The sequence below is a fragment of the Rhipicephalus microplus genome, chromosome 6 (genome assembly GCF_043290135.1).
Source record: "Rhipicephalus microplus isolate Deutch F79 chromosome 6, USDA_Rmic, whole genome shotgun sequence".
NCBI lineage: Eukaryota > Metazoa > Arthropoda > Arachnida > Ixodida > Ixodidae > Rhipicephalus > Rhipicephalus microplus.
This window is the reverse complement of record NC_134705.1, coordinates 145,494,320-145,521,929: the sequence shown is the minus strand read 5'-3', so window position 1 is coordinate 145,521,929 and position 27,610 is coordinate 145,494,320. Positions and strand designations below refer to the sequence as shown.

Genomic DNA, 27,610 nt, shown 5'->3' with positions numbered 1-27,610 from the left:
AAGACGACAATGTGATCTAAATAACAAAGGCAAACGTTCCATTTGAGACCTCGAAGGATAGAGTCCATCATTCGCTCGAAAGTAGCTGGCGCGTTGCAGAGGCCGAAGGGCATGACTGTGAATTCATAAAGCCCGTCGGGCGTGATGAAAGCTGTTTTTTTCGCGATCGACCTCTGCCATGGGTACCTGCCAGTATTCAGAGTGCAGATCTAAAGAAGAGAAAAATTCGGCTCCCTGTAGGCAGTCCAAGGCATCGTCAATGCGTGGCAGCGGATAGACATCCTTGCGCGTGATTCGGTTGAGACGTCGGTAGTCCACGCAAAACCTGTTGGATCCGTCCTTCTTCTTCACCAACACAACTGGAGAGGCCCAGAGACTGCTTGACGGTTCGATTATGCCACGTGTCAGCATGTCGTCAACCTATTCATTGATGGCACAGCGTTCGGTAGTTGACACACGATATGGACGCTGCCGTAATGGCGTCTCTTGACCGGTATCTATACGTGAACAACAGATAACGCTCGACCTAAGGAAGGCTGATTGTGGTCAAACGAGGCTTGAAAACGCTGTAAAAACTTGATCAGCTGTTCCTGCTGCCCAGGCGTGAGGTTGCAATCAATGGACTTGCGGAATACATGCATAGGTTCATTAGCGTCAGTTGCGGGTGCAATGGCACAAGTCGGTGAAAATGGCTTGTCTGGATAGATCGGGTCTTCGAAAATACAATTTAAGGTCTCGTGGCTTCCCAGACACTCGCCTCGTAGCAGGGTGTACGGACAAGCAGAAACGTTGCACGCATAAAGTACCGCCGAACCATTGGAAAAGTTGATGATGGCAAACGGGAGGACGATGGTTCGGTGTTGCACACTAGCTATAGTTGGTTGGAACAGGAGCGTCGAGTTAGTGGTAGCAGGGGAAAACACAGGCACTAGGACGGCGGACAACGGCGCGATGCGGACGTCAGCTGCGGCAAACACTTTCGAGGGACTGTGGTGGTCAATATATCAAGGCACGGATTCGTCAACTTGAGTTTAGCACGAGCGCAGTCGAAGAGGGCCTGATGGGTAGAAAGGAAACCCCATCCTAGTTTGACGTCGTAAGATGAACGTGGGATAACAACAAAGTTGACGGCGTACCAAACATCTTAATAAGAATAAGCTGTCGGCGCAATGAAATGGGAGGTGGCTGTACGCAGAGCAAGATTCGTAAGCGGCATTGTAACTTTTCTCAAATCGCGACAAACTCTTTCACTAATTACAGAAACGACGGCGCCTGTGTCGACAACTGCACGTACAGCAACACCTCCTACTAGCACATCAATTTCGTTGGTCGGACAAAGAGGAGGTCTTGGAAAGTTCGACGACGACGCAGTTCTTGCCTCCGGAACTGTGGCTGTCAGTTTTCCTCTCGAGCGGGGCTCGTGCGCCAAAGCATCGGGGAGACAGATCGGCGACGGGGTGGTAATGACCGGCGAGAATTGACAGGGCGTCGTGGGGACAATGAGTCGGTGATAGGAGAAGATGGTCGCTGGGGATTCTGGGCAGTCTGGTAGTTTGCAGAATTCACATGGCCTGGAGGCCGGAAGTTGCGACGGCGACAGTAGCGTGCTATATGTCCCACGAAACCGCATGCGAAACAGATGGGTCGATTATCCAAGGTGCGCCATGGGTTAACGACAGAAGGTGCAGGGGGCGAAACGGGATGGAGTGCTGTGTATGTCGGCAGCGTCGTTGGGTAGGAGGACCCGGTGCCCCGGTATGCGCCAGACACAGGTGGGGCTGGGGGTCTAGCAACGACGGCAGCGTAGGTCAGCGGCGTAGGGACGGATGGCGATGGAGGCAGTGCCTGCGTGACCTGTGTCTCAATGACCTGGTGTAGACGTGGGTCTAACGAGGTCACTGGCGCGGATGCTTCGGCCACAAGAGAAAGCTGACGCGCAACTTCTTCACGAATGAATTGTTTGATGTGGGGCAGTAAGAGGGTGTGATCAGCAGCGACGTCGTGCACGAGGGAGGAAACTTCAGCCGTATCTTCAGCGGCCCTGCGCGTCGAGACACGCTGTTTACGCAACTCGTCGTACTCCTGACAGTGCTGGACAACATCCGTGACGGTCTGTAGATTCCTAGCGACGAGCATCTGGAAGGTATCGTCGTCAACTCCTTTGATAATGTGCTTGATTTTGTCGCGTTCGGTTAGAGATTCATCGACGCGCTTGCAAAGAGACAAGACATCTTCAATGTAACTTGTAAAGTTCTCGTCCCTGCGCTGGACACGACTACGGAGACGCTGTTCCGCGCGAAGTCGGCGCACGGCGGGACGACCGAAGACCGCGGCTATGGTGGTCTTGAAGGCGGTCCAGATGGTGATTTCGCCTTCGTGGTTCTTGAACCAGAGGCTGGCCACATCAGCGAGGTAAAAGCGCACTTTTGTGAGCTGGTCGCAGGCGTTCCACTTGTTGGAAACGCTTACGATTTCGTACTCGACGAGCCAGTCCTCGACGTCTTGTTCGTTGTTGCCGCGAAAAATTGGTGGGTCGCGTTTTCGAGGCACGCCAGTACAGTAGACTGTCGTTGGTAAGGCGGCTTGAGAAGGGCCAGGAGCAGTCATGGTGAATGGTGAGGGTAGCGTCTGATTGCGAAGTTCCAGGTTGATGGGAATCCTGGCTCCTCCCCCACTTAAAATAGAGGTGTTGTACGTCGAGAAAGATTCAGACGCAGCTTGGCCAAGTGTGCTTTATCAGGCAGGTCTTGCTAATGGCGAGCGGCGTGCACGAGCTACTACTACAGCCACCGATCATCATCATCTTCTTCATTAACAGCAGAGCGTCCGTTATTCAGATTCATTACAATATATATATATATATATATATATATATATATATATATATATATATATATGTGTGTGTGTGTGTGTGTGTGTGTGTGTGTGTGTGTGTGTGTGTGTGTGTTTTGACACAATATTAATGAGATGTAACAGACAATAATGCCAAGGCATGTATAGGGGAAGTTATTAGAACCAATGTAATGTAAATAAGAAGATTGAAAAGTGTGTGAAAAATTAACTTGCCGTGAGCAGGAATTGAACCTGCGTTCGATGCTCTAACCGAAGGTCGTAGGTTCGCTTCCTGCTCACGGTAAGTTAGTTTTTCACCCACTTTTTTTCCTTCTTATTTACCCTACATTGGTTCTAATAACTTCCCCGATACATTCCTTGGTATTATTGTCTGTTAGATCTCATTATTATTGTTTTAAACACGGAAAAACGACCCCTTAGGTATGCACTTCTTTCCTTAAATATATATATATATATATATATATATATATATATATATATATATATATATATATATATAGAGAGAGAGAGAGAGAGAGAGAGAGAGAGAGAGAGAGAGAGAGAGAGAGATTTTGTCGTTTTGGTTGTTTGTCCGGACCTCGCTTAGTAGCGCTCTATTGTCAATGGGCGCTGATGCCTGTCGCAATAGGTTTTCGCCACTTTTGTTCCAAGTTTCACGACCTATGTAATTTGACCATGCATATGCATATGCAGCCAGCAGTGCAACAGATTTAGCAGGTAATCCCTTCACTGTCGGAACGGAATATCAATTTAAGCGATGGCAGCATTCAGCATCGAACACAATGCCATGATCAAAATACTTTCTTAAGCTGCCGACTCCCTTCGTTCCGAGCCGGTGCACACACCGGAAACATTATTGCCAATAATTGCGGGAAACCAAACGGGCTGTTCAAAAGGCGCTCATAGTAATAATTTTGTAAAAACATAGTTCATTTTTCAAGCACTTCGTGTAGTGGAAATGGTCGCAATATGCAGGATCACATACCCAGCGAATTTCGCTGAGATAATTTGTTCTCGGAAAATTGCCCCATACTCGTACTTTAGACTGCCTGGGATATGCATGCGTGTCCTCCGCCTGAAGTTATCTAAGAAATAAAGAAGTGTAGCATGCGGAAACTTGTGCTGTCATTTGTTGGTGAAAATGTCAAGCCTAAAAATGCCGAACAATGTATGCTATACTCGTAGATTAGAGAGAAATATCAGGCCTGGGCATAGATGCTCGTGAAAGTATTCCGGAATACAAACATCGGAATACTTCGGTCAATAGCATATCCAGATACTGAGATACATTTGCCATTCACGTAACAGAATATTTCGGAGATACCATCGAAAAAATACGAAAAAAGTATTCCGGAATACAGAGATAGCAATGCAGATACTGGAATATAGTAACACTAAGTGTTTCATGCCACGTTCTTCCATGATTCTGCTGACTTATTTCGGTCAAATATATTAACAATTTGCAAAGAAAAAATCACAGTATATCAACGAACTGAATGATGACGAGTGGGTGAAACTCCGGGGAAATAATAATCCCCGTACCTTGCCCGCTCGATCAGGCAAAGACATGACAACACGTGTGTACAGTATATAAAAAAATTGTTTAGTAATTACAATGCGCATATCGTTTTGAGATGTCCATATGAACCTTCATAAAATATTCATATCCACATGAATACGGATGTACGTATGAATACCCAAATGGACACTGATATGGGTTTTCATATGGAGATTTATGTGGATATATATATAAATATGGATATCCACGTTGATACGGACATTCTTATTAATGTTCATACAAATATTCAAACGGATATGGATAGCCATATGGATATCCACAGCGTGACACGCCGACGGACGGGGAGCATAGCTCGACCCTAAGGAGCTTTGTATTTAAAACCTAGGGGAGATTCTGTCGCGCGACATCGAACCAGAAATCTCTCGATGCTCAGCGCAGGGTGCTAACCACTATGCTACGAAAATTACGTTGCCGAGGGTGCTTACGCCATGCCGTTTATGTACACCACACACCGTTTGGTGGTCCTCAGAGCACCCAAAATTTAGCACGTTTTTGTTACCAGCAGCGAGATGGCACGACAGGCTTCATTGGGCTTACGTTGGGCGCACTCTGATAGCGTGGACCACCATAGAGCGCCGCCTCCACAGAGCGTGGTCTCTTGGCGCGCGCACTTATCAGACTCGTAATTCAGGAGAGGACGAAATTCACTTCGCACGCTGCCACAGCCGCGTTTACGAAAAGAGTACGGTGCTGACAAACGACGCAGGAAGAAGTGTCACAGTTGTTCGCGCTTGTAGTGTGCATACTGGTGCGCTCGTTTCACAAGTCTTTCTTTCTGTTTCAACCGTACACTTAAGTGTACAGCAGCGGCAGGGTTTGTCCGCGTTCACGCTGTGCATGCTAATTTTGTACATACTTTCTGCTTGAGGTGTGTGCTGCAAGTTCCCAGCTACTTGCCTTTCTTCGCGGGACTTTGCAATTTGTTGCTGTGGCTGAAACCATTCACAATAAACGCTTAACTGCCTCTGTGAAGACACGTTTCACTTTCTTCTTATACAATACCTAATAAGGGCAACAGCCACGTTTTTCCTTTAATTTCGGGGATGCTTATATTACGCAAACGCTTTAGGTGCAGCATATTGCTGTAAGCAAAGTTGCAGCACGCTGATGCTCAGCTTTAGTTATTCAATATTGCAGAGTGTTCAATGTCATTAGCAGATTAACGAGGAGAAGGGGGAGTTACCGAGTGCATATTTCGAAAAGAGGGCGTGTGCTGAAACTTAAGCAAGTTGCATTCACTGAATCTTCCGGAGTTTTGTAATGCGGCGATATTGTAATGGTTTTCCAGCTGAAAAAAAAATAGGCGTGCTGCCGTGGGCTTCAGAGAGAGCTACTTTCATCATGACTCATTAAAGGTTGCGAACACTGCGTTCGTGATTCTGCAGTTAGCGCCTAGTTCACCGAGTGGCAGTGCGCCTTTGGTTGCCTTGCCAGAGAAGAAAAAAAATTCAATCTCACTTTTAAAACACCCCAAGCTCATTTCCAGAAAAATAAAAAAATGTTACAAAATACCCACATCCTGCATAGTATCGCGATACATACGATACACCGTAAATGTATTTGACTACTGAGATACAGTACATTTTTCAAATGTATCTTGATACAAAAATAGATACCTAAGAGTGCATTTGACATACTATCTCGATACTATTGTATAGAAATGCTACACACCTCAGTGGATTATTCTGTAAACATGAATAGTGCATGAATATTTTTGTGAAGAGAAAGCATAATTGAGCGAAAAAAATAAATAAAAAAGCAGCGATGTGAAGGGTGATAACACATTGACGCTGCATGTACATTTTTCACTGCAAACGTCGACGATAGTCCTTCGTCTGGAGAGAGTAGATAAAGCGTTTATTTGATGCTCTGCAGGAGAGAATTGGTGAATGAAATTCTGGAGGCACTGCAGGAGACGTGAGTGTCATCTTGATGTAATCTAGGGAAACGAAAAGATTACCTCCGATATAACGAGCGCGCGGCGTGCGCACGCGATCTTGGAAGCTATGACTTGTAGAATATAAGACCAAGGGTACGTGGCAGCACCTTAATGTTTTGGTAAAGCCTAGAAAACAGCGGCCTTTTCGTGCATTGTCAGCGCATCGTATTAAACGCCATGGTTCTTAGAATTACTTATGTGTGCCTTTTTTAAGGCTGCATCTGATTTCCCGAGTGCTTGCGTGTGTATGCTTCGTCTTCCCTAACCGAAACACAGAGGCTGAGAGGGCAACAGGGAAAAGGGGGGGGGGGGTAATGTCCGGCCCCCAAGGTGAATAGGTGAATAGCAAAATCTTGGTTAACGCAAAGGATTGTGGGATACGGCACTCGTCTGCATCGACTTCCGGTTCGAGAAGCTTTGCCGCCCAACGGCCATTTTAGGGGCGAAGCTCGTAAAGGCGTGGGTCTGTCCATCTCTTGTGTGTATTTACCTGACCGCGTATAGTTCCACCTTTGCCAGTTGCCCACTACTTCATGCCACTGCGTCCCATCACCGATCCACCACTTCACCTACCATAAAGCAAGTACTGTTGAGAAGTAGCCAATATGAAAAGCAAGATGGTCGAGTACTTGTATCCAGGTGGGCGTCAAAGAACCATAGATTGTCCCACTGTGCAGATACCTTGTTTGTACGTGACCACTATAGTTCTACCTTTGCAAACTGCCCACTACTTCGTCCTTGCAAACATCCTACTACGCCCCATCACCGATCCAGCACTTCACTGACCATAAGGCCGTTATAATGAAGGGGGAACGGAAGTGACGTCTAGCTATCACTTACAAATAATAAAATTTCTTGTATAAATATTCACAGTGTTTGTCACGTCTTTGATGATGTAGTTGGAGGCGATACTCGCGGATGGTTCACGGCTTATAGCGATGAAATACTCAAGCGCTTCGCCCCACTCACCATCTTTCTCTCCATGAATATTCTGTGATTTTTTATTTCTTGTAACTAGTGAAGTCACTTTGTTTGTTCAACCCAGCACTACCGAAAATCATTTCTAAAGAAATGCTACATAATGCATTAGAGGGCTATGCAGCTCAGATGAATAACAGTACAGTCGCTACGAGATAGTTATAATGGTAGGAGCGTTTCATTCAAGCAGCATGCACCTCCAGACACATGCATATTGTTTTGCGGCAATAGGTGCTTACGTGCATATCTGCTCACATACAGATTATTCTGCGCATCATAACATCAAACATCTGTTCATTTTTTTTTCATGTTTCTCACTCTTGAAATTACTTATTATTTTTTCTGTGTTGCAAACGTATAATCTGGGGTTCAATATTGAGAATGGCAACGGTAATCTGTTTCTTGTTCTAAAAATGAAATGTGCTCACAGTTTTGTGGCTTTTTTTCGCCTATCAATCTCTCTTTACGTGTCGTTTCCTCTCAAACTCAGACTTTGTGTTTAAATGCATGCCCAACATATATTTGTGAAACATAGCCCTTAAGGATACTAGTCGGAGCATAACACACCCTATCGGTACTTCACGCTTGAGGGTCTGACATACTATGCAACTCGTTGCTGCGAAAGAGACTTCGACCGTTTTGTGTCGTCCGGTGCCTTTAACCGGGCGATATTTTCGTGCCATGCATCTTTTACGCGCTCAGCTGTTTCTATAAATTTGACAGACAGTGGGAGATACATAATATGCTATGCAAATATACTGTATCGCCGTACTCAATAGGGGCAGAGTGCGCGTACTCATGTTGTCAATGAACGTATTTTGACATTTGGCACCATGAGCTACATGGGTGAGTGATTTTGAAGTGACCACCATTTGTGGTCAAAAATACTAAGTCGAGGTGATTTTGCGAAAGATTACTGCGTGTTTCGAAGCATAAACGCGCTCAAAACCCACATCTCACACTTCCTCGCGTTCGCTCGTTTCACTTCTTGCTTCGTTCTCTCAAATGCCCGAAATATTGCATATCATTCGCAAAACGATTCAAGAAAACATCCATTGGACAAGTGGCAGCAAACACGTCGCAAACTGGCACTTGTTTTCTTCCCTACTACACTGCGAAGCAAGGCACCTTGAAGCGGCGAAGAGATATGCCTCGAACCGGAAGTACCGTAGCATACAACACGTCATTTTGCTATCCACCTATTGGGTGTGTCAGAAGGAAGAAGGTATTCCACGAAAAATAAAAATAAAGCTGGGTTGGTGGGAAGAGGGGTTGGGGGGGGGGAGGGGTCGTACACGTGTTCCTGTGTTATGATTACCGAAAAAAAGCATCAGTTAACAACGGTGAGCTTGAAAGTCCAAGAATGAAGACTTAACACCTTTAAGTTTTCATTGAGTATTTACCATAATTCACGGACTCGAGAGCCCCTTCCGAAACCTATATACCAGCCAGGCGAAGTGTAATAATCTTGTAAATAATGTGCCACTCTGTATATTTCCTAGAGGAAGGGAAGCTTGACTGGAAGAATGTGAAGTTTGAGGTCGTCGAAGCTTGACCTGCTACATTGAAATGCTGTGCCACTGATTTCATTGAATTCTTTACCGTGTCTTCGTTATGCCCGTTTAACCTTACATCATCAGGCTCTCCTCTTTCGCCAATTTATGTTTTGGGAGAAAATGAAAATTCGATCATGTAGACAACGTCAAAAACCTGGGCCAGTGAAGCTGGGGTTTATATAATGTACATAATTGCTTTCGGCGCTTTTGACTGTAACATCATCTTCAAGTTGGAGGGGCTTGCAAGCATTGCATCTTGGACGAGTACAAGGTGTCATGTGGGTACTGGAATGAGGGCTTAATTAGCACGCACTAACGCATGTCCTTGAAATTTTTATTGCGGCAATACAAGATCCTTGGCTTTTCGGGGAACGCCTTTCTAATATTTGGAATACTTGCGCAGGATATCATTTATGTTTTGAAGCGCATTTGAATATTGGTAAGAAATACCAGCGGCTGATTTCGCTGTGCTACGGTTGGTCTTTTAGAGTAGCGAAGTTACGTGCTTTGTAGTAGACCTTATTTAGGGCATCATACGGGTTATTTCTTTCAACTAATGGTTCGTTTAATTGGTCTAAATAGTGAACGTGCCCTCCCCCTATGAAGAGAAAGGGAGCGCAACATCACGTAGCCACACGCCCTCTCTTTATAAGGAAAAGGGCACGGCGCCGCGCCGAAAAGGCCCCCTCGCTGACGCGCTGCAACGTGTACGTTTGGTCACGCCTGTTGTGTGCCCTACGTCGCGCGAGACACACTGAACCGGGAGCAAGATTCCTACCCGAAATTTGTCTTTTTTGACATTATTCTTTATCTCCATAATGTCATTTCGTAACCCTACCACATTCTTTATGTTTGTACTTTTGGCGTTCGTCTAGAGCATAGTTTGTTCTTGTTCCTGTTCACCTATTGCTCGTGGCGCATACCCACGATGGAGTATAGGCAAACTGCATACTATTTTATAAAACCACTCCATTCTCGGCATATGTTTCGTTTTGTTGCTATTTTTTGCACCAAGTCTATTTTTCATTATCGCTTTATTTGATTTCACTAGCTTTTGCTTTGCTCTCGTTTTAGTAAAGTGCGTCTTTATTCTTAATCAAATATCTGTGTCTGCTCTATCGTTCGGCACACTTGCGGTCCAAATCAACGAAATCACTAGGACACATAGTGAGGTGTGACAGTGCAGCGATACCGGGCGGCGGTTCGTGCGACGGTGCCGACGGTGATGTGTGCGACATGGCTGGGGAATCTCATGGCGGAGTAACTGCTGCCTACGACAGCAACGCCCGCCAAGAACTGCCAGCGCAGATGGAGCGGTAGATCCGCTCTATGGACTGCCAATCTCAGAAATGGACGATCCAACGGCTCGAGGGGGCCCTGGCCAGGCAGAGGAGAACTGGAACTCGTGACCCGCAATTGCGGGGCGCAGGAACCCAAGTATTCTCTGTCGGGTCAGGTTCAAACCTCGAGTTCTTGGCCCAGTGTTTCTAGGACTGCATAGACTAGAACATTACAAGGGTAGACCGCGCCCTGCGAGGCCGGCACCTACCTTACGCAGGATCTTATGAATAAAGTATTTTCTCTCTCTCTCTAAATTGGTGAAGAGGGAAATAGCGAATACTTGCTTGCTCAGTACCCTACGCAACTCATGTCCTGAGTGCATGAGCAAAAGTTTCAACGAACAAATCGGCAGTCTTCTGTCTGCGGGTTACCCTATACGCATGTGCTTGTCAATGTACCGGAGGGTCTTCTCAAATTTAACTCTTCAAAAAAGGCTCCCAACGGCCAGCCCCCAGCTAATACGAGAAACGTCACGGTCAGCCGCCAGGCGAATGACGTGACGGCATGCCGCGGCACATCTACATAATTATGCACTCGCGTGGTGCACTGTACCGCTTTTTGCGTTCGCTTTTTGCTCGTCTCAAGCTGGAGAAGAACGAAGAAAACATAATTCATAATTTTTGAGGTAAAAGAATAAAAAGTTTACTTTTACTTCTGCAAAGTCACGCGCTAGGTTGTGAAATGAGTGAAAAGTTCTGTGTCGCGCTGTTAACCACGATGATAGATTCTATTCGTGGCCACGACAGCCACATTGGGACGGTTGTGAAAATCATGAACACGCTTCCGTTTGGATACAACAAGCTTATTGGCGCATGGACATGGAATATTAAGAAGAAATAAGAACACATTGTCTACATTATTAGGCTGAGATTTGCATGGATGATTCCTTTCGGAGATATCAGGGCTTCCCCTCCCCTAGAATAATTTCTACCAGATGAATTCACGTATCTACGGACAGCGCTTTCACAGGTGCGTCAAGCCCCGCACTCGCATTCGGTACAGAGTCTCGCAACATATATCGGAATGCACTCGCCCTAAAATACCACCGCTGCTGTTGTGTGTTTTTCTTGTGTGCATGCTCTCTCAACACGTTCTTTATTTTAATGTCTTTCTCGCAATACTTTCGAAGCTTTATTTGACCGAAATTATTCACGTTAAATGCGGTTGACATTAAGTGCGGAAATTCATATTGCTGTCAGATTCTGTCTTCGTGCAGAATTTCAGCAGCGGTGTGGTCGCGCTCCTTACTACCAGTTTAGATAGCCACCTGATATGTTAATGTCCTTGCAGTTGATTACCTACTGGTCGACATGACGCGTGAGAGCAGTCATCGCCTCATCGAGGCGAAGCTTGTCTAACATAGGCCTAGAAGCTTATTGGCTTTAATTTTTTTCGGGGGGGGGGGGTGGAGGGGGCACCCCTTGAAATGAGTATTTTTCTCTCTGCATGGAAAAAAAAAGGCAAGCGAGTTAGGGGGAGACAAAAGGTTAGGTGGGCAGATGAGATTAAGAAGTTTGTGGCTATAAATTGGCAGCAGCAAGCACAGGACCGGGTTAACTGGCAGAACGTGAGAGAGGTCTTTGTCCTGCAGTGGACGTAGTCAGGCTGATGATAATGATGATGACGATGACGGAAAAAATTGGGGGCTAGGCCACAGGCCCAGTAAGCGATCTCCTGGTAATGCCACTGCTTGGGCGACGTCACTGAGTGCGCCATGGAAAGAGTTCATTTCGACTTTCTGACGTTCGAGTTGAAATCGTTGCTATCAGCGATGCTCCCACGTGAAGCGTTTGTGACGGGGTGGTAGAACACTCCAGAATTTCACACAACTAAGCGTATACCAATGCCTGGTGACTGTTGAGAAGAAACCTGTACATATGATCCCAATAAATGGAAAATATCTCGTTATTTCTAAATCATTATGTGTGCATCAGTATTATTTTGTTTATTTGACGAATATGCTTAGTGATTGCCTGTGACAGCCATATTTATGCAATGTATCCCACTTGTAAAAGCGCAGTTCTGTAAAATCATTTAGATTATTCCCAGGTGCAGACGTAAATTGCATGGCAATCAGAAATGTATTTACTGAACTGAAAACCGCGCAATTTCATTTCTGATACTTCGGCACAGATATGTTCTAATCACTGAGTCTATGCCTAGTTGTAACCATGTTAGTACCACTTAGCGTATTTTCTCAGCCCGAATTCTGTGATGTACGCGATAAAAACAACCGACGTCTTTTCATGTACCACCATTTTCACAGTAAATCTTCCGTTTCACCGGTAGTCTGCCTATTCTAAGCTAAAATGTGGGAAGTTCATACAGCTTCAAAAACTTTCGCTAGTTGTGAAACTTTGCATTTTGTATCTTGAGAAATTCGCGTCACGAAATTGACGGGTAATCACAACGTATCGTTAAAAAGCGTTTACACGGCGGGCGCAGAGAAAGGCGACATGTGCCGGCGGATCAAGCGAGTCCTGGCCGTGACGTCACATCGCCGCGACCGCAGTGACGCCACTGTTCGTTCTCAGTGCTAATAGGACAGCGTGCGAACGTAAAAGTAGTGTTTTCTGCTCCCACAAACTCGTAGGGTCTGTGCAGACTATTAGCCCCGAGAACGAACACTGGCATCGCTGCAGTCGCGCCGAAGTGACGTCACGGCAAGGACTCGCCTGCTCCGCCGCCGACGCATGCCGGCGGTAGCTTCTTTCCGAGCCCGCCGTGTACCCGCTCTTCAGCGATATGGTGGTGATTTCTTCTCAATTTCGAGGAGCAGGTCACTAAAGGTACAAAGTAAAGATATTTATTGCTGTTAAAAGTTAATTAGGCTGTGAAGTGTAGGGATTCACTTTGAAAGTGAAGGTACAGAAAAGCGAGACATCAGTTGTTTTCACTATGAACGTGCTCAACGAAACCAATGCAAAGAAAATATTCGTGCTAAATGGGTCTGACTTCATTACAAATTGGCATAGACTACGCGATTAAACATTTTTGCCAAAGTATTACAAGTGAAATTATAATGTTAATTTACTCGCAGCATTGCAGTTTACCATGAAAGTTATGTCTGCCTCTGCAAATAATGTAGCTCATTAGACAGAATTCGGCATTGGGATGCAGAGTATTTTAGATGGATCGGTATTTTATACACAATCACTTACAATAGTGAGGAAGAAAAGAAGCGCTGCAAACCACAAAATGGTTTCCAGAATGCTGAGACGTCAGATCTCATGTATAGATTTCTTCTCAACAGTCGTCAGGATTACGTAGTCGCACACTCGGATTGATGCGAACAGCTGACTCGAACTACCACCACGTCATAAACGGTAATGCTCACTTCACGTAGGAGTACTGCTGCTAGCAATGGTTTGCATAACAAACGCCAGAAAGTGGTAATGAACTGCTTCAATAGCACATTCCACTTCGTGGCCCACGTGATGATGAAACGTCATTTGCCTCATAGAAGCAACGATTGGTCTCGCACGTCATGTTCATATACAGATTGATGCTGTTTTGGGACTATCAATCATGGGAAAAAAATTGGGGTACTCTTAAGCTTCGCCTTTAAAAGTTGAACGCGATAGTGAAATCCGGCGCCTAACGAACCCTTCAACTGCTATGTGCATACTTAATAATATCTTTTGTTACATACACACGCACGCACACAAACACGCATACAGTAGATTATACCAGCGCGTGTTATTATCGCCTAATGGGATCTTTTCCATCGTGACACCTGTCAAACAAAATGCGTTAAAGGGGCCCTGAAACACTGTTTCAAGTAACCATGGAATTAATTCACTAGAAGAACTATTGCCTCACAAGTTCAATGCCACAAAAATGATTGATTGATTCATTGATTTGTGGGGTTTAACGTCCCAAAACCACCATATGATTATGAAAGACGCCGTAGTGGAGGGCTCCGGAAATTTCGACCACCTAGGGTTCTTTAACGTGCACCCAAATCCGAGCACATGGGCCTACAACATTTCCGCCTCCATCGGAAATGCAGCCGCTGCAGCCGGGCATCGAACCCGCGACCTGCGGGTCAGCAGCCGAGTACCTCAGCCACTAGACCACCGCGGCGGGGCCCGCAAAAATGTTTAAAAACCGTCTACTGTGAGTGGAGTTACAAAAGTTTGTCGCACGCTGCAATTGCGTTATCTCTTCTCTCGTCCCGACGAAAGCGCTGGAAGCTAAATAGTGAGGGGGTGGCAGGGCAAAGAAACTACCGACCTCGTGACCTTGAGCACTTTTTAAAGACGATAGTTTTTCTTGGGGACCTTAGACGCCTAAATTTTTGTCTGTCTGTCTGTCTTTCTGTGCATTTGTATGTTTGTCCGCGGTAACGAGCTTTTTAATGGCACCAAACAATACCTCAGAAGGCCAGCCCCATCCGCAGTTCTCACCAATATTGCTCAAGTTTCAGCGTTCCCACTTTTGCGATTGTCGATAACAAAAGCAATTACTGCGCATACCTGAGGTGTTTTGTGCATGTGCCTTTATACTAGAGAAGGCACGCACAAGTAATTCTAAAGACCGTAGGATTTTTCACGCTGCGCTGACAGTGCTACGCGATGTTCAAAAATACAAGTATTTCCAACGCTCTGCTAAGCCGGCACGGTGGTGGCATCTGCCCGTCGCTTTGCGTTCTACTCCTTATCGCCTTCGAGACAGGCGTGCATCTTTCACCGCGTGCGCGCACGCTTTCCATCGTTTTCGAAGATAACTGCCAGATAGCGCTCGTGTTTAACGTGCCTCGATGCACTCATTCGCCTTCGCTGCACGCATCGAGACTCTCTAACGCAGCGCTTCCAGAATACAATTAACCAATTTTCCCGCGCAGAACATGAAAGAAACGTTTTGTTCACCCTCTCCACACGCAAGACTGTCGTCTTTCGACGACACTTGCAGTAAAACGTTCAGATACGGGGTCAATTTTTTTTCTTCGAATGCGTGGCCTTTTTAGTGGGATCGGGCGCGCACGCGTGGACAAGTAGTGGCCTCACGCGGCTATTTTGGTAACTTGATTTTTTGATTTTTCGGTCACAGACGCACAGACGATTTTTCGCTCGCAACCAACGGGGCCGACGCCGGCGGCGGGTTTTCTTCGCCACGAGCACTTTAACGCTGAATAAAATTTAACGCTATCGCGTTAAATTTTATTCATCAGGTGGCTATATAAAGTGGTACTTTCAAGCCTGATAGCACAGTTACAGGGATGTTGCACATAGACACTATCTGAAATCAGTAGCAGTTTCTGCAACTAACTTTAACCTGTTTTGCTAGTGAAACAGACCACCAAAATCATTCCCAAGAACATGAAGCTAAATAACGTGATGAAATATGAGCAACAACACACAAGAAAATCTAATGCAACAGCTGCGGTGGTATTCTCGGGCGAGCGCATTCGATATATTTTGCGACACTCGATACTAACTTAAACCCGCGCCCACAGGAAAACAAAAAGCTACCAGCAGTTACTCCGATGCATCCGATACAGATACCAATTGTGGAAACAAAACAATCGCATCTTTTTAAAGGAATGGCCTTTGAAAAACGCACCCTGAAATGCAAGTACGCGTTCGCATACGTTTCAGAAGCGCGACATGATTACGACGCAGGCTGCAGAGTAATTGTGGTCAGCTTGCATTTTTTAACCTGCTGCACATGCATTGTCTATCCCCCCCCCCTCCCTTCTGAGAGCGGTAGCCATTGCCGAGAGTCGAACTCATCTTCAAGGTAAGCAACGCGACACCATAACAAACCTCATCAAAGCGTGTACGATGGAGCGCTGGCACCGTTGGCGATTCTACTGAAAACAAATGTCTAGTTTTTCATTTTTTTGTCGGGAACATCATTCATGCTGCTTTCGTCATTTAATTTAAACGTGAGAAATGCAAAAAAGTTTGGCAGATCCCACGTACCTGGGAATGGACGTTATGCGAAGCACGCGGAGGGGGGGTGACCGTGTTTCGATTTGTTTATTGAGTGACACGTCATGAAATCACGCCTATTATATGTAAAAATGTTGCACGCACAGAAATTTGTAGAAGATTTGCAGATGTTTATACAACCAGTTGTTTGCACATGCGCAACGATGCCAACTGGAACATGCCTATCAGCAATACCAGAAGGTGATATCAAGCGCTGATGCTCGCGAGGATGCTGGTCCTGGACAATGCTACATAAATCAACTTCGGCGCATGGCAACTAACCACAATTGACGTTACCCCGACGTGATGGCTGTATCAGGGGAGCTTTATGAAATGTTAACAAGAATGGTAAACAGCACTGCAACCACTATTGACGTTTCACGAAGATCAGCGTCTATTTGAAAAGTAGTTGCGAGACCTGGCGTAGCTTTGTGGTAAAATGCTTTATTGCCACACAGAATGCTTGAGTTCGATTCAAGCTGTGACCCTGAAATTTATTCTTTGCATTCGTTGGGTTGACGCTGCCGATTTCGGGTATTTCTTGACGCTCGCGCGTTTGAATTTCCCATGTGTGTTCTCATCGTTTCTGGGTAGATACTAAGTGTCAGTCACCTGTGACACATACACGCCCCTGGTTATGTGCCACTGTCTGGCGGGAAGCTTTTGAGGATGTGTGTGATGAGATTGTGACATTATTCATGTCTTGACTAACGCGTCATATTCGTCAAACCATCTTACACTCCCATGCTAATTTTGGTTCGCGCCACGTTAAGGGGGTGACCGCGAGAGCACCTAAACGTAAGCGGATAGATAGATAGATAGATAGATAGATAGATAGATAGATACGCTCAAAGTCGCCGAAGTTCGCTAAGAAATGCTTCGCATTTAAAAGCAAACGCCGGCAACGCAACGGCGTTCGAAGTGAGCGCGTATTATGTATACGCGCGACACAGCAAGATTCTAAGAGTGCATGCTGTGACGACATGCAAGCCTCCCACCAGGTGACGCCACTCAGACTGCTCGGCGCTAATAGCCACACCTGGCTTATCGAACAATCAGGAATGCAAAACGACGCATAAAAATAGGTTGATGGAGTGCAATGGCGCAGTTGTGTAGCTTCCGTGGACATGGTGGCAACAATTATGTGGGTCCAAGTGGCCAGTGCGTAGAGAAACGTTTAAAGTAACACCACTATAACGTGAAAGAAAAAAAGGGTTGGGTTCCTCAATGCCCACTGCAGGCGTTACAGTAATTCAAGCGACAGTGTAAGTGACAATGTTGTACCATACACATGCCGATTTTTCACGAGTGTTCAATTGTCCATAATAACAGAGGTGAGCTGACCCGCGAAACAGTTAAGGCTAAAACAATTGACAGGCTAGCAGATAACTCTATTTGTAAGCCGTCGACTGCCCTTTCATGTAACGAATTAGCCTATTCACGCAAACGCATGTGAATTTGCAAAGTGCATGTAATCATTATGATTGAAAAGCGATGTTGCCTATGTATATAGTTACCTTTTCTAGAATAAACATTGTTGCAAGTTAGTGCCCGTCCTGTCTTTGTCCGTGTTTTTTCGCGCGCTAGAAAACTAGAGTACGACGTACCGTCACGCCTCACACCCCCCCCCCCCAAAAAAAAACAAAAAAACGCTACGTTACTATGCTCTATGAGTCCGTCGGCCATCCCGAGCATCACTGCACGTGTACCCCACAAGGGTGAACTGGCCTACAAAATTTTGAAGTGCATACCACGTCGAGGCCTTTCAGGCACTGAAGGCCTAAGCGTAAAGTGAAAGCCAGCGAGTCTCTCGCAACACTTTTGCTTGATCAGTGGGACTTCAACAGAAGAGTGTGTGCTATGCTTATCACCCGACACTCCCGGCTGACTGATTGCGTTGATAACGTAGACGGGCCGTCGCTTAGACCACTGGCCACTCACGTAAAGCATTGGATTAGAAAAAAGCGTCCATCTGCGATTACATCCATGTGCAAGCGGCTGAAAGAATTCCGTCAAATCTGCGCTCGTTGCCGCTATAGAGCCACCTCCATGAGTTACATCTGCATGGAGTCTGTAGTGAAGGTTTTTTTTCTGGATATAACGAATTCAACAACGATACTGCGAAAATCTTCATTCATGCATACGTAAAACACGACATGTGCTACTGGACCCCAGGTGGTCAAAATTTCCGGAGCCCTCCACTACGGCGTCTCTCATAATCAAATGGTGGTTTTGGGACGTTAAACCCCACAAATCAATCAATCATGTGCTACTGATGATCCTATTATCGACGACCGACGATCGTATTCGCTGCCGCAGTCGCACTGTGAGTGTTGCGTCTTTCTCTGGGCGCTGGTTCTCGCAATAAAAAGTAATGTAATAATAAAAAGTAATAATAATAATAATAATAATAATAATAATAGTAACTGGGGTTTCACGTCCCAAAACCACGATATGAATATTGACGCCGTAGTGGAGTGCTGCGGAAATGTCAAATACCTGGTGTTTTTAATGTGCAATAACAGCACTCTTAACTTTCACATCACATCATGCCTTGCAAAGTATACTTATTGGTGACGACAGACTCAATAAATAGTGGTACGCGCGTGCAAAAGTACGATGTATAAATAAATAAAAAGCCGAGCAATGTTACGGGTATAGAAATGATTATCGCTTACCAGTCGACGGCCTTCCCTTTGGCATCTCTGCAAGATATCTTTGCATGCCCTTGTGAACAAATTGTGATTATAGTCGAGATCACAAAAACGAATGCGCGAATGCGGAAAACAGTCATGTTACTCTTTTGTTATATGAATTGCAAAGCACGTCGCAACCAGTGCCTATAATGATGTAGTGAAACTGCTTGCAAAACACAGAGTTTTTCCAAAGTATACCAAAGGGGCTTAGCCAAAGACTTCTATACAATGGAAAAGGAAATCCACTGGTGTTTCGTCAAAAATATGTTTTATATGCATCTAGTAAAGTAGCTTGTCTTTGTCCTCGTAAGGGCACGCTGGACAGGCGATGAAAACAGAATAACGAGTGAATCTGACGACAAAGACAACTTTTGAGACTCTCTGCGAAGTACGCTTTCTTTAACATTTGCGAGGCTGCTGTTTTCATGATAGATATTTGACAGTGAGCACATTCTAAATATTGCTTTGGAACTCAGCTTCTAAGGCCAAAAAGTAAATCTTTCAAACGAAGTAGCGTACAAGTACGTCATTGAACGTTTGCCGAGCAGCTGCAACTTACAAAATGTTAAAAGTCAGATCTTTACGAGACAAGCTCTCATCGTAAACAGCAAGCAGCTCACTTCAAAGTACAGGCCCGGTTGTTGCCTTGTCATATTATGCAAAAGTAACTGACCTGATGACATTCGTCTCTCTGTGGAATAAAACCATTAATGTGTTGCATGATGACTAAAAAATAGTTTATAAGAAAAATTTTTCATAAAATTAACAGTTTTATCAAGCTTCTGCCACTGCTGAAGAAGCAAAAAATGTATCATTAACACGTGATAATTCGTCGACCCTTTTCTCCGTGCTCTGTTCATGCGAAGGTAACAGCAACAGCGGGTAGGAAATATTTTGATTGGGATGTATTGGAATATATTTCTTGTTTTACTTAATAGCTCGTGTTTCTGGGCATAAGTTACTCATGTCGTTGAGTGCTTGTTGACGCAGAAACAAGGTGCGACCTAAGAGCGTAATAGTGTGCTTGCGTTTTACGCGACACGTAAAATTAATTGCAGTAAATTTAAATATGCAAATGCAGCACCTGTGAAATAGATTATACGTGCATATAATCAACTTCAATGTAACTCAATATCGTCCAGCAAAGTGTCAGTCATCCCGTCTCGGTACGTCTTCGGCTTCAAGGGCTGAGTGCCACAGCATTGGTTTAATGGTGCTGCCGTGGCTTTACCATTACAAGACCTGGACAGCGCTGCCAAACTCACTATTCATCCGAGCCTACAGCAGTTTCAAGGTCTCATCAAGCCTCTTCTAGGTTCGTTGTCTTTCTGGAACAGCCTTCACTCATTCAGCAGCGATGACTTAAACGACACAAGCTAGCCTCCTATTGTGTACACTGTTGGCAAGGTGATTAAAATTCATAAGGAACATTTTATGCACCAATAGGTTTCATCAGGCTTTGTAGAAATAAGAGTCTTTTCTTTCTAATCTTTGACCTTTGTGTCTGTTGTATGTACAATTTTCGCACAATTTTCACTTCATTTGCTTTAAACTATAGGGGGGTGAACTTTCTGGTGACATAGACAATATTCCGGCGACCTTTAATGAGATACAGCCCAGCAACACTAAAAAGGTCGTGAGGATCTATTGGTAAGACTTGAAGTGTTTTTGACTGAGGTTAATGTTGAAATCGAGAAGGTCACCTCTTCGAGCACTAAAACAGTTGTTGAGATCGGAGGTGTTCGAGTTGGTACTGGCTTCATGAGTGAGAACATTTAGCTTTTTACGTCTAACATGGATGATTTTCACCGAGGAGTTTGCATGGTAAAGGCTGAGAGTGCGTGGTGTCGTAAGAAAAACAAAGTTCTGCGGAGGGGTCTGAGGGAAGCTACAGACAGGAAACGCCCTTGACGGGCGTTTAACGTCATATGAAAACTAAAAAATAGAGTAAGCTTGAAGAAACTGTCGCAAACCTTGCCAAATTCTTAGGTACGGGCGTCACAGATAAAAACATTGTTTCTCGCGTGGTGTGATCTCGGAATAGCAAAAGAAATGAAATGTGATCTCCTGATTTATCACCAAGACGGCGCGAAATAGATGTCTGCACGAATAAAGGCTAGACATGACAGCACTCATCTTGGCTTTGACAAGGGTGACCATTATACACAGGGTGTCTCAGCTAAAAAACACCAAGCAATAAAGAAATTTAAAATGAGCGCATACGCGTCTCGAACTAGCACGGTGTCGTTTTTAGCTGAATCTAGCGTGTCAGAATTTTATCCGCCGAGCATGGCAAATAACAAGAATCGCTTGATTACCTTTTTAAAGACTGACTCTAGAAAAAAAATTCAATACAAAACTTGTAGCCCTAATCCAGAAATAAGCGAATTTTATATTCACGGTAAGATAATGACGCTGCCTAATTTTTTCAGCATTTGTTTAAATTGCGCGGAGAAAAGTACCAAGTGATTGTCGCTAAACTCGCGGTATTTTTAGTGTCCTGAAATGTAAGTTGCAAAGATTAGAAAAGGCCTCTCACACACGAAGGTCACTTGAACAGGCCATCGGTGACTATACGATGGACGTTAAGCGATGGTTCGATGGTACCACTGAACAAAAATAGGAAACGAAAAAATCAACGCTCTGTTGTCTCTTCTATCCCCTCCTGTCTTTCACGATCTTAAGCACTTTCTTTGTGTACCGAAGAGAATAAACTTCTACGAAAAAGCGGCCGCCACATATTCCCATCGTGCTCGTTATATTCTTACTTTATCAAAATGTCACCTTTGCCCCCAACCATCATGTTTATCATGAGGCTGAAAATAAAATAAAACAAAAGCATGCGCTGCGTCGTATGCTGCCCGCCGTCTCGTATCGTATTTCACGTGGTGGTCACTTTTTGTCGAAGTTTATTGTATTTGTACCTTTCTTTCTTTTTTTTTATTCAAACGGTACCATAGAACCATCGCTTAACAGCCATCGTAGTCAGCGATAGCCCATTCAAGCGACTTTCGGGCGTAAGAAGCCTTTGCTAATGCACTTGAGGGCACTAAAAGCGGCGTGCGTTAGACTAGACGGCAGTCAAGCGTCTTTTATTATTAATTTCGCGCACATATGACGAACGCTGGAAAAAATTAAACAGCGTCGTTTATTTACCATAAATTCAAAATTTTGACAATTCTGGACAACGGCTACAAGTTGTGTATTGAATTTTTTCTATATTTAGGAAGTTCAATATTAAGCAACTTTTGTTATTACCGTACATACCGGATCAAAAAGTATTTTGACGCGTTACATGTCACTAAGAACAGTACCGCACTAGTTGGAGACGCGTAGCGCTCACTTTAAATTTTTCATTGCTTCATGTTTTTTAGCTGAAACAACCTGTATATAACTGTAAATGAAAGTTCTACACACTGAATCATGACAAGGAAGGCGTAAAAGGGTGCGGAAAGCATGAAGGACACCTGATAGATTGATTTATATGTGGAGTTTAACGTCCCAAAACCATCATATGATTATGAGAGACACTGTAGTGGAGGGCTCTGGAAATTTCGACCACCTGGGGTTCTTTAACGTGCACCCAAATCCGAGCATACGAGCGTACAACATTTCCGCCTCCATCGGAAATGCAGCCGCCGCAGCCAGGATTCGATCCCGCGACCTGCGGGTCAGCAGCCTAGTACTTTAGTCACTAGACCACCGCGGCGGGGCAAGGACACCTGTCTTACATGAAACTTCTTATGCAAATCTGGCTAAACTAGTCAAGCCCAATGAGTATGCTTCGGTAGTGAGCAATGGCGATATATTACAGTGTATCGGAATGAAACTCACACATAAAAGGCAGTTGTAGGCAGCCCTCAATATTGCTTCACATTGAGATATTACATCGTTAGAAGGAAACAAGCTTTCTCTTTTGTCTTGACGAGTTCAATTTCTCGTGTTTCGCTGTTATTGTGACTGAAACTTGTGACCGTATTGTGCAGGCGCAGCCAGAAATATCTTTCCAGGGGGGGGGGGGGGGCACCTTTTTGATTGCAGGGGGGAAGCCTTCTTGAAATGGTCATTGCTCACTCTCTATGTCATAGCGAAAAAAATTTCAAGGGGGGGGGGGCACTTGTTCGGTATGCTGCCCCCTGACTACGCCCCAGCCGTAGTGACGAAGACATGTTTTGTACAAATATCATGGTGTGTGTCAAAATAGAAAGTTGAAAATTAATAGTGGTGTATGCTGACATGTAAAAGCTGAAATTACGTATGAGCATCAAAAATATTTGTTTTGTGCACCGCTGACCTTGAGGCGTAACGTTTAGAGTATCGGACCTATATTTTCCCAGTATTGTATACAGGCCACCATACGTTAATCATGCATTTTTCCTCTATATGTTATTTTCGCTCTTTATGGAATTCACGCGGTCGGCCCTGTGTCACGAGAGGCCTTAGTCACACCGAGGCAACCCTGCTGTACAGAAAAAAAAAATTCGGCAGATTCCACGTACCTGGAAATCGAAGTTATGCGAAGCATGCCGAGTGAAGGTGGCCGTGTTGCATTTTTTTCATTGAGCGACCCCTCATAAATTACGCTAAATATATTGCTACGATGGGCCGTGTTTATTGAAGAGCAAATAGCCAAGGGTAGCCGCTCTGACGCCGAGCTGCTTTCAAAGAGGCAACTTTCTTCTCCCCTTCCTCTCTTTACACATTGCCGCTTCAGCGTAACACTCCCCCTTTCCCAGACGAAGCCCCCTGGGCGAGCATCAGTCACGAGGATGAAAGCGCTTTAGGCGGGCGACATGAATAAGCTGCGTCTGCCTAGAACGGTAGCCGCGAGATACGAGACGAGGGATTGAATACGTCACGGTGACAAAAGGGCTGATGTAATGAGTGAGGAACTTCTGGTACAGACCACGCTTGCCAAAGGGTGTCCATAGCCATACTTTTCGCCTTTTTCGTACGACACGTTCTTGTTCCGTGAGTCATAGGCGAACTAGGAGTGGTCTTGGGTTGCCAAAGTACGGAACTGAGCTAGGCGGCGTGCTTCCTCCGCGTGGCAGAGAGTCTGGGCAATGGAAGAGTCCTCATGCGCATGAAAAGGCAGAAAGGTGTCGAGAAAGTGGCGGGGTGGTGTGACATAAAGAAGATAGAAAAGACTGTAGCCAGAGGTTTCATTCTTTGCCGTGTTATAAGCGTAGGTGATAAAAGGCAAGATGTCATCCCAGTTCTTGTTGCTAAAGCCAACGTACATCGAAAGCATGTTCCTAAACGTTCTTTTGGTGCGCTCGAAGAGACGATTTGTGTGCGGGTGATATGGGGTCGAGTGGCAAAACTGGCAAGCACAGAGACGCAAGAGTTCTTCTACAACATCGGCTACGAATTGTCGACCACGATCACTCAGAATAATCCGAGTCGGTTCATGGTGTAGTATCACAGAAGAGAGGAGAAACCTCAATACATCGACAGCTGTGGCTGTTGGTAGCGCTTTCGTTTCCACATAACGTGTCATGTGGTCAACGCGGACTATGATCCAACGATTGTTGTTTAATCAGTGCGAAAATGGAACGAGAAGATCCACTCCAACCATTCCGAAATGAGACGAGGGTGACATCAAGGGGTGGGGGAGACCAACCGGGGTAGTGTTCGGTCGCTTGAATTGCTGGCATTTATCACAACTGGCCACATACTTTTCTCTATTGCGTCACGTGGTAGGCCAGTAGAATCGAGCCAGCAGGTGATGGTACGTTTCGGTGAATCCCAGGTGTCCCGCTGATGCATGGTCGTGCATATCATAGAGCACGTGCGTTCTCAAATTCTTGGGGACCACTAAAAGAAGACGGGCACCATCAGCCGCGTAATTTTTTTGTAAAGTAAGCCATCTCGTACTATAAAGCCATAGCTACCAATCGGTTGAGCAGCTGAGTCAAAGAGATCATCCAAAATGCGGTCGTTGCACTCTTCTTCCCGGAAGGTAGTGAGGTCAGGAAAAGCAGTATCGTCGATGGCAGCTAGAAAATCGTCAAAATTGTCGGCGTCACATAGAGGGCTTGGTAGAGGAAGCCTCGAGAAACAGTCGGCGTCTGCATGATGGCGGCCACTCTTGTAGCATAGTGTAAAGCTGAATTTTTGCAAACGTAGCGCCCATCGCGCGATGCGACCAGAAGGGTCACGGAGACCAACCAACCAACATAGTGAATGGTGGTCAGCCACGACTGTGAACTTCCGCCCGTGGAGGTATGGGCGGAACTTATGCACAGCGAAAACCACAGCGAGACACTCTTGTTCAGTAGCGGTGTAATTCTTCTCGGTTTTGCTCAACGAACGACTGGCGTAGGCGATGACATGCTCGACGTCATCGAAGCGCTGGATGAGCACGGCGCCGAAACCGATGCCACTTGCGTCGGTGTGCACTTCTGTCGTGGCAGACGGGCGGAAATGGTGCAGTATAGGTCCAAACGCGAGAAGGAATTTAAGTTCACGAAACAAGGCAATACACTCCGCTGTCTAGATGAAATCTTCATCTTTGCAAAGCAGTGAAGTCAATGGGTAGGCAGTATCAACAAACTTGGGCAGAAATCGGCGGAAGTATGAACAGAGACCCAGAAGACTCCTTAGTTTGCGTTGTGACTCCAGTTGTTTGAAACAGGTAAGGAGGAGGGAGGAAGCAACAAAATGGAGAAGGCAGGGAGGTTAACCAGAAAGACATCCGGTTGGCTATCCTACACTGGGGGATTAGGGAAGGGGACAAGAAAGACGAGAAAGAGGGAAGAGAGGGAAAAGAAAAAAAGGTGAGGGAGAGACAGTAATTTCACTGCAGCGTGTAGAACTTTACCACATGTCAGAGGCGTTCACACAAGCATGTCTTTCTCAGGAAACAATGCAGGGCTTTCACTGCCTTGTGGGCTGCCGAGGCATATGGACGTTGCTGTAATAGCACCTGCACGGAAAGAGGCCAATCATCCAGTCGCCGCATCGCGTTGGCAAGTACTTGTCTATCTGAGGCAAATCGAGGACAATGGCACAGCAGGTGTTCGATATTTTCGTCGGTGCCGCAAACATCGCACGCCGCACTATCAGTAATTCCAATTAACGTGGTATAAGCTTTCGTGAAAGCAACTCCCAGCCAAAGGCGGTAGAGAAGCGAAGCTGCACGTCGATGTAGGCCGGGTGGAGGCCGGAGTTGTAGTGAAGGGTCGAGCTCGTGCAGTCTTGAACGTCGTATGCTTGGTGTGTACCACTCAGTCAGTGGGAGACTGCGGGCCGAATTTGCCTCACCGCATCCGCTCTTGAAAGCGGAATCGGAACGCTGTTCGCTTCTTTATGTGACGTGGGAGCAGCATGATCTGCAGAATCATTGCCACCTATACCAAAATGCCCAGGTAACCACTGAAAGACGATGTGGTGGCCTTTTTGTATTAAAAAGTGGTGAAGTTTCATGGTTGATGATGATATATGGTGTTTTTGGCGCAAGGGCCATTCGATGACCAAAGAGCGCCAAATCATGGGACAAGGAATGTGGACAATGATTGTGATTAGCGGCTGTATAAGGGCCATAAAATTCCTCGCGGTAAGGCGGGTAAAAACATACAAGTAATAAAATCATGACCATGCCGTGAAAGGTGTGTGCGGTGTGAATAGATGACAAAAGTTGGTGATAATGAAAGACTATGGTGGATATGTACGGCATTAGCACAAGTGCCTCACTCGTTCATACCCTTGCATCCAAGGGTCGTGAGGCAAGTGCTTTCTTGTGTAGCCACCGCAGCAAAAACCTCTTTGGAGAGGTTGTGCTACGGAATGCCCGGGTATATGATATTAAAACTATGAATTTCTTTAAAAACGCTAACAATGATTTGTGACTAAAAAGCGGTTCCCTACCGACGAACATTGCAGGGTGTAAAGGTATATGTTGTCGTTAGGGTAATGGAAAGTGTTCTTTTCTTACAGTGTCCAATTGTTTGCACTGAATTAAAATGTGAAGGACTGTTAATGCTTCACCACATCTGTCACACAATGGTGGATTGTCACCAGACAAAAGATATGTGTGTGTCGCGTAAGTGTGTCCTATCCTGAGTCTCGTTAGTATTACCTCTGTATGACGTGATTTCGATACGGGCAGCCAATTACCAAGGTGTGGCTTAATGAAGTGTGGTTTGTTTTGTGTTTGTGTATCCCACTTGCTCTGCCAGTAGTCCCTGAGGTTTCGTTTGAGAGACGGCTTAAGATCAAGGGCCGGGATTGATATGGATGTAATGGCGGTGCTCTCATGGACGGATGCAGCGAGCTGATCCGCCCTCACGTTGCCTTGGATCTCACGGTGCCCTGGCACCCAGCACACTACAACATGTTGTTTGAGTGTGTAGAGTGTGCACAAAATGGAATAAAGTGAGACAAGGACCGGGTTTTTTTTGTTTTTTAAGACTGTGCAGAGCCGTTACCACACTGAGGGAGTCTGTATAAATGACTGCTTTTTGTATTTGTAATTGTTTGATGTGTTTAGCTGCCACAAGTATCGCGTAAGCTTCCGCTGTGAAGATACTTGTGCGTGGATGTAGAGGGCCAGCATCCGAAAAGGATGGGCCGACAGCAGCTTAGGACACAGAGGAGTTAGTCTTGGAGGCATCTGTGAAGAACTCAGGACGTGTGTATTTGTTTTGAAGTTCCAAAAAGTATGTTCGGATATGGGCAATAGGTGCATGTTCTGTAACTTCTAGGAAAGACACATCGCAGTCTATAGT

The 27,610-nt window shown here is 45.4% G+C and overlaps 1 protein-coding gene across 1 annotated transcript in view; it reads right to left on the bottom strand.

The window, feature by feature from the left end:
* Positions 1-19,121, bottom strand: part of LOC119185532 (plancitoxin-1) — a 98,979-nt gene extending 79,858 nt beyond the window's left edge. The window contains exon 1 of the mRNA XM_075866809.1: positions 18,861-19,121. Within this exon, the coding sequence (XP_075722924.1) occupies positions 18,861-18,976 (116 nt within the window). The 5' untranslated portion in view covers positions 18,977-19,121. The remainder of the gene's footprint in view (positions 1-18,860) is intronic.
* Positions 19,122-27,610: the final 8,489 nt, after the last annotated feature.